We start from the raw sequence: 13,861 nt of genomic DNA on the forward strand, positions 1-13,861 counted from the left end.
TAATGGGAATACAGTTCTGGTCACTACACCTAAAAAGGATTCTGTTGAACTGGAAAAGGTGAAGAAAAGAGCAACCAAAACGATCAAGGGGCTGGAGCAACTCCTCTATGAGGAAATGTTTTATCATTTGAGCCTCAAAAACTTCTTCTTCTTAAGGTGCCATCTCCTATTGGAGGTTAGCTATCATTACAGCTATTTTTGTTTTTGACGCCGCTGATCTGAATAGTTGTATAGAAGTACAGTTGAACTATTCTCTCAGATTCTTTAACCACGATGTTAGTCTTCTTCCTATTCATCTTTTCACTTCCATTTTCCCTTATATAATGAGTTGGAGTATGGTGTATTTTTCGCCTTGGATAATATGACCTAGGTACTGTAACTTTCTTCTTTTGATGGTCTTTACCAATTCTGTTTGTTTGTTTACTCTGTATAGTATGTTCTCATGTGTTACTCAAGTTCTTTAAGAATTAAGTTCTTTAAACTTAGAAAAAAGCAAGTAAGTGACAGCCACCAACTTGGACAATTTTCAAGGGGGAGTAGACAAATTCATGGTGGATAAGGCTCTCAATGGCTACTAATCATGATGGCTATATATTACCTCCTGTATTGGAAGCAGTTTGCCTCTGAAAAGCAGTTTCTGGAAAATAAAAGTGGGAGGTTCTATTGTGCTCATGTCCTGCTTGTGAGCTTCCTATAGTCATCTGTTTGGCCACTGTGGGAATAGGAAACCGGACTAGACAGGCCTTTGGTCTGATACAGCAGAGCTCTTATTTTTGTACTAGCATTGTTCTCACTAATGTGGTAATCCTGTGTCAGGACTGTAACCAATTTAGACTGTAGGTAGGGGATCAAATGACAAGATGTGCCTCTATACACGATATGTCCCCGTGCATAGAAAACTAGAACCCTTCCCGTGATATTTACTTTTTCTTTATATGAGTCATGTGAACCTCTACCTGCCATTTCAAATTGTTACAGCCCTGACACAGATGAACCATCTCAGAGAATAACTAGGTCATAGTCAGCTAGAGGTATGCACTGACATATACCTTGTGTCTCAGGAATTGCTCTTCAGCCCTACCCTTCGAATGCAAACTCAAGTGAGAGTACTGGAGTTTCCCAGCTATCTTTGACTTCAGCCTCCTCCCAAAAGTCCCTTTCAAAGGAATCAAGGCCACTGGCAGGCTGCTCAATAATCCATGTGTCCAGACAGCTCCTGGGCAGGATCTCAGATCTGCCTTCTTGATGTTCTTTTGACTTTGTCCTGCTCTGTTGAAATTCTCCTTGAATCCTGCCCAATTTGTTTGCCTGTTCCTTCTCTGTGCACCCTTGACTTTCTCCTCATCCAGCTAGCTGCCCCTGACAATAGATTCAAAAGGGGGGAAAGTGTGTATTCATCTGGCGCCATTGTGATGATTTTGCTCACTCCATTAAGGTTCATATGTAAGCCTTCCCTGTATCTAGTCAAAGCTCCACAGAACAGGACACATTCAATATTTTGGCCCAGACAGAAGACATCCCGTGACAGCACACAAACTTATACCAACTCAAACATGGGGCATTCAGCACGCATAAATAGCCAAAGAGATAAGAGTTACACGTGCAGCTGTAGCTTTTCTACTTTCATTTATGAGAAGTGGAAATCTTCTGGATGCTTGCTGTGCATGGCCACCACAAAGGGAGCCTTGTGCACTCCTCTGAAGCTCTGTCTATGCATATTCAGCTATAGTGATACTTTTTGAACAGCTGCCATTAAAATCACTCTTACTCTTTCATCTTGTCACCAACTGGGGCAGAATAGGAGCCCATTAAGAAAGAAAAAATGGAATTATCTATGCTAAAAATATATGAATATTAATTATGATGGAAAGAGCAGTATAGCCAGCACATCTTAATCTGACAGAAACAGCAGTTGTTGACAGCCCTAATTGAAAATGACAATGCCAAAAGATTGTCTGCCTTACTCAGAAGCCAATCCTCCAATCCAATTTATTGTATTGAAATCCTTCAGTATCTTTTACTGGTATTACATCATTTTCTGTAATGTACCTTCTTACATCAACACAAAAGGAAGTCTCTCGTTTTTAAAAACATTAACCCCAGAAAACTTTGGAACTTCACAAATAAGTTAAAACTAAAAATCACCTGCAACACTTTCCCAAGAATGGTGCCAGAACAAATATTAAAAATGTCATTCAACACTAATAACACCAATTTTTATTTTACATATCCTTCCTCCCACTATTCTGTACTTTTCTTACTTATCTTTGCCCTCTCGGGGAGTGTGGGGGGAGTAAAAAGAATGAGAATGAGAATCTAGTACAATTTATGCTGAAATATCTACTTGATGTTCTGACTCAATTTACAATTTAAGAAGTAATATGCAGGGTCAGAGAGAGAGAGAGAGAGACAGAGAGAGAGAGACTTGATCTGCATTCATTACTATTACTGTTACTGATGTTACTTGCTACTTAAAATTGTAAACGCCAGTACTATAAGGCAAGTCTCCCTAGGGAGGAGTGGACTACTGCTAGGGAGAGGATCAACTACCCCTTTATCCTTTCCCAGAAGTTGATTAAGCAAGGGATGGCACAATGCATTACACAGGCTCCTCATTTCACAACGAATGCAGTGCTAGAGCCTGCCTTTGTGATGAGGTTTAAGGAGGCAAAATGTTTTACAAGATGTTTACATCTAAAGTTCCACCCTTCAGAAATTTGAAGCATGCTGTACAACCATACTGTGCTGTCCATATTTTATGCCAGTTCTGCTCACCTTCATGTTGTTGAGGTGTGATGAGACAAGAAGAATAATCTGTTTATAGCTCATTTATATAGGACCAATGATAAGCATTCCATGTCAGCCAGGTCATGTTTCAATACATTCACCATGTGAGCTTGCCCATTTGTGTATTAACACTCCCATGCTTGCAACTGGTGACTTGGGTGCAGGCAATGCTAGAATGCAAATATTACATATGAATGGGCTAGCACATATGGTCTATTAACATGATTAAGCATGCTTGGAAGCTTACCGATGGCCTGTATTCTGTATAAAGGCAGACTGCTTACCTGTAACTGCAGTTTTTCAAGAGGTCATCTGTGCATTCACACATATGGGCTTTGAGTCTCAATTCGGGAAACTTCTATAACCGAATAACGTTTTTGGTGGGAATCCTCCACTACCATCCTACATTTCCCAGCAGATCCCCACCCATTCCCTCAGCTCCCTGAGACCACCAAAGGTGGCCTCGGATCTGAGGGTAACATTACACCTCGGTACCAACAGTGATACTGACATTAGCACCAAATTGGGGATGGTGGGTGGGTTGTGCGTATCAACAGATGACCACTTGAAGAACTTCAGTTACAGGTAAGCAACTTGCCTTTCTTCTTCATGGTCTCTGTGCATCACACATGTGGGCAATTAATAAGATGACTTACTGGTGGGAGGTAGGTGTCCTATTGCAGGATCGATGACAAAAGGGCTCATCCAAAAGCACAGTCTGAACAAGCTCAAACATCAAGCTTATAGTGTTTCATGGACGTTGAAGGGCTTGACCATGTCATGGCCTTACACAAATCCAGCAGCACACCCTTTCCACAGGCTGTACATGTTGCCATCCCTTGTGTTGAATGCACCCGAACCTGTGTCGGGAGTTCCAGGCCAGAAAGCTCATATGTTAATCATATTGTTTGAACTATCCATGAAGCTAGTCTCTGAGACGATACTGAGAAGCCTTTCCTAGGTCCTCCATAACATACAAAGAGGTGTTGCATTTTACCAGAAGGTGCAGTTCTTGACTTGTAGAAGGCTAATGCCCTCCAAACATCCAGATCATGCACCTTTGTCTCCAACTCCGACGTAGGCCTTGGGGACAAAAGCTGGTAGCGAAATACACTTGTTAACATGGAAGTCTGATATCACTTTAGGTAGAAAAATAATATCTGGCCAAAGAAAAACCTTGTCCTTGTTTAGTATTAGGTTCAGTGAGTCAACATGTAAAGCACAAATTTCGCTAAATCTTCTTGAAGACGTGAAGGCCACAAGGAAGGCAACCTTCCAAGAAAGTCAACAAAGATCAACCGTAGCAAGCGTCTCAAATAGTTTCAATGTCAGACTCTGAAGCACAATGGAAAAGCTCCATTGTGGTACTGGCGCCCATACTGGAGGCACAAGGTTCTACAAAAATTGACAAATGGGTAAAGACAGAAAAACCCTGAACTGGACCTCTAGAAGCCAAAATTCCTGCTAAATAAACTCTTACTGATGACTATTTCAGCCTTTTTTCAAAAAGGTAATGTAGAAACAGAAGAATATTATGAACTGACCTTAAGACCAGGTCGAAGCTGTAGGGTGCAGCAAATTTAACAAATGCAGTCCATTTACTAGCATAAACTTGTCTTGTAGTCAGCTTCCTTGCCGCTTCCAAAACCACTCGTACCCCTGATGGTACCAAAGGCTGCTTGTTCGCTACTCCATGCTGTCAACTTCAGAGTTGATAGATCTGGATGCCGAATCCGACCTCGGTCCTGAGAGAGTATATCTAGTATCAATGGCAGGTGAACAAGCTCTCCTCTGGATAGCTGTAGCAGGATGGTAAGCCACACCTGTCTCAGCCACCATGGGGGGCTTAAAACGCAGTCAGTACCGTACCCTCTTATTTTTGGGAGCACCCTTGGTAGAAGGGGAAAGGGAGGGAAAAGGTAAAATAGGTCTCCTTGCCACTGTAGGAGAAAGGCATCTCCTAGAGATGAGCAACCCACCCCCACTCTTGTGCAGAATCTCTTACATACTACATTCAGCAGTATTGCAAACAAGTCCACAAATGGGCGGCCCCAGCTTTGAAATAGCTGGTGAAGGATCACAGGAGACATCTGCCAGTCATGTGTGGATTGGTACAGACAGTTCCGTGAGTCCACTAATACACTTTCCACGCCTGCAAAATGCAAGGCAGTCAGTTGGATTTTCCTCAGAATGGCCCAGTTGAAAATATCCATCATCAGGTCCACCAACATAGAAGAATGTGTGCTCCCATTTGTTGAGGTGCCAAAGCACAGTCATATTGTCTGTAAGAATTTGCATGTGTCTGCCCTGTACGTACACCTCGAATACTCAAAGAGCTTTCCACATTGCCAGTAACTTTAGGAAATTTATATGGTACTGCCCCTCTTCTTGAGACCATAGTCCTTGAATGTGAAGAGGGACACAATGAGCTCCACATCCAGTAGAGAAGCATCTGACTTAAGTACAAGGGATGCAGGCAGTTGGACAAACGGAATGTCTTGACGAAGGTTTTTCAACTCCATCAATCACAAATGAGTATAGACAATGCTGTCTGGAACTAGGATGTGAAAATGTCAAGTGGCAGCAGTGCCATCGAAGATTCAAAGCAGCCAATTTTGCAGCGGTCTCATCCATAGTTGTGCCCATGACACCATGGATACTGTTGCTGCCATATGTCCCAGCAGCTGTTGGATCATACGTGCAGTGGTATGACAGTGTTAATACAGGGTCTTGGTTCTTGAATCTAAGACTGCTCCTATGAACTGGATTACTTGGGTCAGTAACAGTTTTGATTTCTCTTCATTCACACAGAGGCCCAATGTCCTCAGAAGATTCAGGACAAGCTCAATGGCATAATTCAAAGATTCTTCAGAAGTCAAGACGATGAGCCAATTGTCCAGGTATGGGTAGATCTTGACACCCTTGAGTCGGAGGTACATACATATTATCGCCATACCTTTGGTAAAAGCTCTTGCAGTGGTTGCTAACCCGAATGGTCGTACTTGGAATTGGAACATGTCGGTACCAATCACAAAATGAAGGAACCTCTGATATGATGTCTTGATTGCAATGTGGAAATAGGTGTCCTTGAGATCCACTACCGCAAACCAGATGCCTCTTCAAAGGAATGGAAGAATCATTGCCAAGGTAGTCATTCTGAATCTCCTGGGAGTAATGAAGGCATTCAGGTTTCTGAGGTCCAAAGTCCCCCATCCTGTTTGGGAACTGTGAAGTATTGGGGAAAAAGCTGTTTGCTTGTTGGTATGGTAGAACTTGCTGAATGGCTTCTTTCCGAAGAAGAGAATCCATCTCTAAGCGTAGAACCTCTGAAGAGGATGTCACTTGAACAGTACCCACAGGAGGGAGGACATCAAATTCTATTCTGTAGCCATGACGGATGATATATAGGACCCAAGAATCTAATGTTATTGCGGTCCGGGCTGGCAGAAAATGAGAGGGGAGAATTCCGAAGATGGAGGGATTGGGAAGGGGGAAGGCTAGAAGAAAAGGTAAATCGAAGTGGTGTTTTGAAGCAGGGTCAGTCTTTCCACGACTGTGGCAAAACCTTGAGGAAGAGAATTGTTTCCTCTGTTGTTGTTCAGGCTGGTACCGAGGAGACCCATCTATAGTCTGCCTTGAGGATTATGGCTGCTGCTGTCTAAAGCATTGATGGGGTTTGAAAGACAGCTGTTGCTGCTGCTGCCCCAGACCCATTTTCTTCATCACGGATTTTTCTTTTGAACAGAATCCGTTTGTCTGTTTTGGCATTAAATAACCCTTCTCCATTATACGGCAAATCCTCTATTCTCGACCATACCTCCAGAGTCAAGCCCGCCAATCACAGCCACGCATGTAATCTTAAGGCAATCACCCCATCCACTGACTGAGCATCACAATCAGCCTGATGACATACTGATCTGCTGTCTTGAGAGCCTGACAGCCTCTGCCTGGATCACTCTCGCTAGTTCCCTTTCATCATCCAGGAGGTAGTCACACAGAGAACTCATCTTCTCCCACAGAAATAATTGGTAACGGGACATAGGGGCTTGATAGTTCACCACCCACAGTCCTAATGCTGCTAAAAAAAAATCATTATTTGACCCAACAAATCCAGTCTGTGCCCCTCTTTATTCACAGATGATGCATGAACTTTCTGAGATTGTCCTTCCACACACTCAATTATAATAGAGTTGGGTCATGGCTGAGAGAAAAGAAAACTGACATCCTTCTCTTGGACACGATACATAGATTCAAGCCTCTTTGAAGTGGGAGCCATTGATGACAGTGCCTTCCAAGATTGTTGAACTGTCTGCGCAAAGTCCATATGTGTGATGCACAGAGACCACAAAGAAGAAATCAGGCTTATTTTAGTCAACATATTTCTGTCCCACTTTTCTACCCAGCTATGTACACAAAACAGTTTACACAAAACACAGGAATATCAAAACACATATTACTAAAACTATTAACAATAAAACTTCTGATCCCCAAAGCCCTCTGAAATAAAACTGTCATGACCCAATGCCTGTATGTAACCAAAGAAGTAGACATCCAGCAGAACTGCTGATTCAAGCAATAGGAAGTGACAGGAGAGCTCCCTTGAGCTGCAGCCTGCCTCTTCAATGGTGCCCTGTTCTTTTTTGTACAACCACTTGTGAAGGAACAACCCCCTGCAGTCACTACCATATTTTCTTTTACTGAAGGAAAACCTTGGCTTGTTGCTCCTTCTCTTTCTGGCCTTTCCCAGCCATAACAGGGTGGCAAGTAAATCCAAAAAAGCACTGTTTCAGCAGTGGTCCCAAGCTCCTGCTCTCAGCTATTGGAGAGGAGGAGTTTCATTAGTGATCTACATAGGGCAGCAGTCTCCACTTTCCAGTCCTTTGTCAGATGGGCTAAAGAGAAGACAAGGCAAAGGAGGTTGCACCAAACAACCTGAAGAACTTAAATCACTGACTTCTGTAGTGCCTCAACCCAGGGGAAGAACAGGCAGAAGGCCTCATAGGAGGAGCCTCAAGACTTCTTCAGTGCCTGACAGCATGTCTACTGAGAAGTATGTCTCACTGAACTTAATGTGATTTACTTCCAATTAAGTGTGTATACCTAGTCCTGCATAGTCATGACATGAGGGAGGCCTCATGGGACGGGGGATGGAACCTTCAAGGCTTCTTCCTCTAAAAATTGAATTTTTGTGTATCCCCAAACTCAACCCCTTACTAGGGGAGGGGAAAGCTCAAACGAATAACACCATCTGATAGAGCTGAGGAACCCTAAAAAACCCCTGCTGGGAGGTCTGGGAACTCCTCTCCTTGGCTAAATCAGAAGATTGACCCAATCAAGAGGCTGCACCAACCCAGATATACCCCCTCTGGATACATGGGAGAGAAGAATTATTAAGTGCTGCACAATTTGCTCCACTAATCACAGCTCAGCAATAGCTGTCTTAATGATCAGACAAAAAGCCCAAACATAACACCTCACAGTTAACGTGTATAGTGTGGATACACAAGGGATTCTGCAAACATCTTGTTCTGTTGTCACACAAAGGTGCCACTTGTTATGCCTACCTGCACAACCAAAGGCCAGGTGGTACCTGGATGACGGGCTGAATTTCACACAACACACATTTGCCTTGGCTTCAATACTTGCTACTGAGTTGTCCAGGTTGGTTGACCATAGCTTCACTAAGGAAAAATGAGAAACACAAACAAAATGGGCAAGTTAGGCTTCAACTGATTTTCTAAGTTTATTCACATGTTTATTCTTTGCTTTACTGCTAATGAAAAATCTAGCAGTAAAATAAGCAATGCTTAGTACTAATAATCTATGAGAACTTACAGCAACTATTCTAGGACACAGACCGCAGAAACATTGTGTGACAAACCCTGGGCAGGGAGCGGGGGGCAGAGGAACATATATTTTAACAACCAGTATTCAGAGGTTCACAACTAGAAAGCAAGTCAAAATATCAACTTCCATCACTGAGTCAGGATTTTTCCCTGAAAGAGGTTCATCCAATTGTTTTAAAAACCAAAAGACAATCATGCTATTTACTAAAATTTTATCATTACCAGCCATTAACTCATTGGTAGGCTCAAAAATGCAATTTTTGATGGTTTGTCATCAATCTTCATTGTGTTTGAGTAAAACAGATTCCATTTCACAGTAATGTGTAGAACAGGACAGTTGAAGCTTCTATTCTACATGAGAATGTTTTTTTCCGTTGCATGCCTCAGGATGCCTGAGGCTACTGGATTCAGACTTAAGAGCAACAAAACCAATGTGTCTGACCTTCTGCTATTCAGCTGTGTTCTAATAGATTTATGCTCAGTGATCTGCATTACAACCAAACAAGATAGATCTAGTTTTATGTGAGAGAAAACACTGAGGGGGCGGGGGCAGATGTACTTATGAATGAGCAACAAAAAGCTTGAGAGAGAGGAGGACATGGAAGAATTACTTACATGCCAATAGATTAAGAAAACTAAAGTAAATATACTGAGGCTAGATTTGCATGACACAGTTTCAAAACATAGATGTTGTTTCCTATGTGTGCATACAAGGGTATATGTAACATGCAAGCATATGGTCCATTACATCCCATGTTTGCTTTGGAATTCCGTCAGCAAATTAATGTGCAAATTGATGGCACATGGGTGTAATGTGATGGCAAAATTCCAAAACAGGCTCAAGGTGTCATGGGCCTGTTAACAGATTTGAGATCCATGTCACCAAATTACCCTTTTACAGACTGACCTTTATATGCTGGGTTGAAAATGGCTTTTCAACCTCATAAAAATCAATACATATCAGAAGAAAATGCAACATCAGAATGGCTCTCTGCTGAGTCTCCTTCATAGGTACATTATACGGTTTTCTAAGATTGTACAGTTACCTTTATTACCTCTACATGTTCATTAACCATTTTTCTAACAAACAAAAGGGAGGCCCGATTTAATTCTTCTTCTGGTGGATTTCACACAGTAACTGATCCTACATGATTTGTGGGCTGATGGTTAGTGACCCCTTGTCTCTGTACTTTAAACTGATCCCTGCTCAAAAAAAGAAGTGTACTATTTGGGAAGAGAAGCCTTTCTGCACAGAAGAGTAGGAACTGAAGGCACTGCCCTTTTCTTTTCTTAGTGACTCTCACGCCAAACGCTGGAACCTCTAGAACAAAGCCGCAAGTGAACTGGAGATTAGGGGCAGGAGGGAGAGGCCCCACCTCTCTCTGAAAAAGCTTTGAAAACTGCTTTCTGGCCCCAGAAAGCAGGGCTTTGCCCAGCTAGTTGGCCTCCTGAACTCTGAGAAAAAAACAATTGCTGTAATCGTCCTTTGCACTAGTTTTTTACCAGATTCTCCAGAGATATAGCATTAAGCAGAAGTTTTCTACAAACTCGCAAGAAAAAAGATCACTAGGATATAGCTTGTAGGGGATACAATATTTGTAGTGCTCCATTTTTTTAAATCATCCCCACCACTCTAACTCCAGACCTGTGTTAAAATCTTTGATACATTTCCAAAAATTCTGGATTAAAAGCAGTGGCATGTCCTTTCAGGGATTTTGCACAGAACTTACGTTATCCCTTTGTTGCCATAGTTATGTGTGGGCAGACAATCTAGTAAAAATGGTTGTAGCCTATTAACTTTTGACAATGTAATTGCAAAGCTGTTCTCGTATAACATGGGGATAGACTGCATATACTGTGGAGTAAAGCCAATTTACCCCAAGATATATTACAAAGCTATAACATGAACTATAAGCTTAAGAAAACATACCTAATTTCAGGAAGAGTGAGACAATAACGACAAGCTTAAGATTTGATTTTCATAGAATCATAGAACGGTAGGGTTGGAAGGGGCCTACAAGACCATTGAGTCCAAGCCCCTGCTCAATGCAGGAATGCAAGTCAAAGAATCCAAGACAAGTGGCTGTCCAGCCTCGTCTTGAATGCCTCCAGTGTGGGAGAGCCCACCCCCCCCCCCAGGTCATTGGTTCCATTGTCAGATTGCTCTAACAGTCAGGAATTTCTTCCTGATGTTCAGCCGGAATCTGGCTCCCTGTCACTTGAGCCCATTATTCTGTGTCCTGCATTCTGGGATGATTGAGAAGAGATCCTGCTTCCTCTCTTTCAAGTACTTGAAGAGCACTATCCTATCTCCCCTCAGTCTTCTCTTCTCAAGGCTAAACATACCCAGTTCTTTCAGTCTCTCCTCACAGGGCTTTGTTTCCAGTCCCCTGATCATCTTCATTGCCCTCCTCTGAACCCTCTCCAGTTTGTCTGCATCCTTCTTAAAGTGCGGTGCTCAGAACTGGACACAGTACTCCAGATAAGGCCTAATCAGTGCTGAGTAGAGGGGGACTAGTACTTCCCGGGATTTGGAAGCTATGCTTCTATTAATGCAGCCCCAAATAGCATTGGCCTTTTTTGCAGCCACATCACATTGATGGCTCATCATCAACTTGTGATCTACAACAATTCCAAGATCCTTCTCGCCTGTAGTATTGTTGAGCCAAGTATCCCCCATCTCATAACTATGCATTTGGTTTCCTTTTCCTAGATGCAGAATTTGGCATTTATCCCTATTATATTTCATTCTGTTGTTTTCTGCCCAGCGCTCCAGTCTATCAAGATCACTTGGAATTTTGTTTCCGTCTTCCTGGGTATTAGCTTTGTTGTTGTTTATTCGGTCATTCGCTTCCAACTCTTCGTGACTTAATGGACCAGCCCACGCCAGAGCTTCCTGTCGGCCGTCGCCACCCCCAGCTCCCCCAAGGTCGAGTCCGTCACCTCCAGAATATCATCCATCCATCTTGCCCTTGGTCAGCCCCTCTTCCTTTTGCCTTCCACTTTCCCTAGCATCAGCATCTTCTCCAGGGTGTCCTGTCTTCTTATTATGTGGCCAAAGTACTTCAGTTTTGCCTTTAATATCATTCCCTCAAGTGAGCAGTCTGGCTTTATTTCCTGGAGGATGGACTGGTTTGATCTTCTTGCAGTCCAAGGCACCCTCAGAATTTTCCTCCAGCACCACAGTTCAAAAGCATCTATCTACCTTCGCTCAGCCTTCCTTATGGTTCAGCTCTTGCAGCCATAGGTTACTACGGGGGATTTAACTATGTAGATCTTTGTTGTCAGTGTGATGTCTCTGCTCTTCACTATTTTATCAAGATTTGTCATTGCTGTCCTCCCAAGAAGTAAACGTCTTCTGATTTCCTGGCTGCAGTCAGCGTCTGCAGTCATCTTTGTGCCTAGAAAGACAAAGTCTGTCACTGCCTCCACGTTTTCTCCCTCTATTTGCCAGTTATCAATCCAGCTGGTTGCCATAATCTTGGTTTTTTTGAGGTTTAACTGCAACCCAGCTTTTGCAATTTCTTCTTTCACCTTCATCATCAGGTTCCTCAGCTCCTCCTCACTTTCAGCCATCAAAGTGGAATCATCTGCATATCGGAGATTGTTAATGTTTCTTCCAGCGATTTTAACTCCAGCCTTGGCTTCATCAAGCCCAGCACGTCGCATGATGCGTTCTGCATACAGGTTGAATAGGTAGGGTGAGAGTATACAACCCTGCCATACTCCTTTCCCAATCTTAAACCAGTCCGTTGTTCCGTGGTCTGTTCTTACCATTGTTACTTGGTCGTTATACAGATTCCTCAGGAGGCAGACAAGATGACTTGGTATCCCCATACCACCAAGAACGTGCCACAATTTGTGATGATCCACACAGTCAAAGGCTTTAGAATAGTCAGTAAAACAGAAAGAGATGTTTTTCTGAAACTCCTTGGCTTTCCCCATTATCCAGCAGATATTGGCAATTTGGTCTCTAGTTCCTCTGCCTTTTCGAAACCCAGCTTGTACATCTGGCAATTCTCATTCCATGAATTGCTGGAGTCTACCTTGCAAGATCTTGAGCATTACCTTACTGGCATGTGAAATAAGTGCCACTGTTAGATAGTTTGAACATTCTTTGGTGCTTCCCTTTTTTGGTATGGGGATATAAGTTGATTTTTTCCAATCTGGTGGCCATTCTTGTTTGTTGGCGCATGACAGGCATCACCTTGACAGCATCATCTAGCAAGATTTTAAACAGTTCAGCTGGGATACCGTCATCTCCTGCTGCCTTGTTATTAGCAATGCTTCTTAAGGCCCATTCCACCTCACTCTTCAGGATGTCTGGGTCTAGCTCACTGACCACACCGTCAAATCTATCCCCGATATTATTATCCTTCCTATACAGATCTTCCGTATATTCTTGCCACCTTTTCTTGATCTCTTCTGCTTCTGTTAGGTCCTTGCCGTCTTTGTTTTTGATCACACCCGTTTTTGTCTGGAATTTACCTCCGATGTTTCTAATTTTCTGGAAGAGGTCTCTTGTCCTTCCTATTCTGTTATCTTCTTCCACTTCCACGCATTGCTTGTTTAAAAATAATTCCTTATCTCTTCTGGCTAACCTCTGGAATTTTGAATTTAATTGGGCATATCTCCCCCTATCACTGTTGCCTTTTGCTTTCCTTCTTTCTTGGGCTACTTCCTGTGTCTCAGCAGACAGCCATCTTGCCTTCTTGGTTTTCTTTTTGTTTGGGACCTTTTTTGTTGCTGCCTCCTGAACAATGTTAAGAACTGTCCATAGTTCTTCTGGGACCCTATCAAAGGAAATGTATCAAAGATTTTAACTAAATCTAGTCCCTTAAATCTATTCTTCACCTCCACTGCATATTCATTAGGAATATTAGTGAGCTCATATCTAACTGATCTGTGGGTCTTCCCTATTCTCTTTAGACTGATCCTACACTGTGCAATAAGACGTTCGTGATCTGAACTACAGTCAGCTCCAGGTCTTGTTTTTACCGACTGTATAGATAGATGACCGCCACCTTTGGCTACAAAGGATGTAGTCAATCTGATTTCGGTGTCGACCGTCTGGTGAAGTCCATGTATAAAATAGTTTCTTAGGTTGTTGGAAGAGAGTGTTTGTTATGCACAGTGAGTTGTCTTGGCAAAATTCTATCAGCCTATGTCCCGCTTCATTTTGTTCTCCCAGACCATGCTTGCCTGTAATTCCAGGTGTCGTTTGACTA

The 13,861-nt window shown here is 42.7% G+C and overlaps 1 protein-coding gene across 8 annotated transcripts in view; it reads right to left on the reverse strand.

Annotated features, from left to right (window-relative positions):
- The window catches only part of COP1 (COP1 E3 ubiquitin ligase), a 241,920-nt gene that overhangs the window by 96,746 nt on the left and 131,313 nt on the right, over positions 1-13,861 (reverse strand). For 7 of the 8 annotated variants that reach the window (XR_014790395.1, XR_014790394.1, XM_084851212.1 and 4 more), the window contains one exon: positions 8,352-8,468. Coding sequence is in view for 6 of the 8 variants with exons in the window: in XM_084851212.1 (XP_084707338.1) it covers positions 8,352-8,468 (117 nt within the window). In the remaining 2 variants the exon portion in view is untranslated. Of the gene's footprint in view, positions 1-4,385; positions 4,533-8,351; positions 8,469-13,861 lie in introns of those variants that run through there. The other variant, XM_084851215.1, reaches the window with a different exon arrangement.

This window comes from Heloderma suspectum, chromosome 4 (assembly GCF_057233095.1).
Source record: "Heloderma suspectum isolate Gila_16-S chromosome 4, 16-S_ref, whole genome shotgun sequence".
Taxonomy (NCBI): Eukaryota; Metazoa; Chordata; class Lepidosauria; order Squamata; family Helodermatidae; genus Heloderma; species Heloderma suspectum.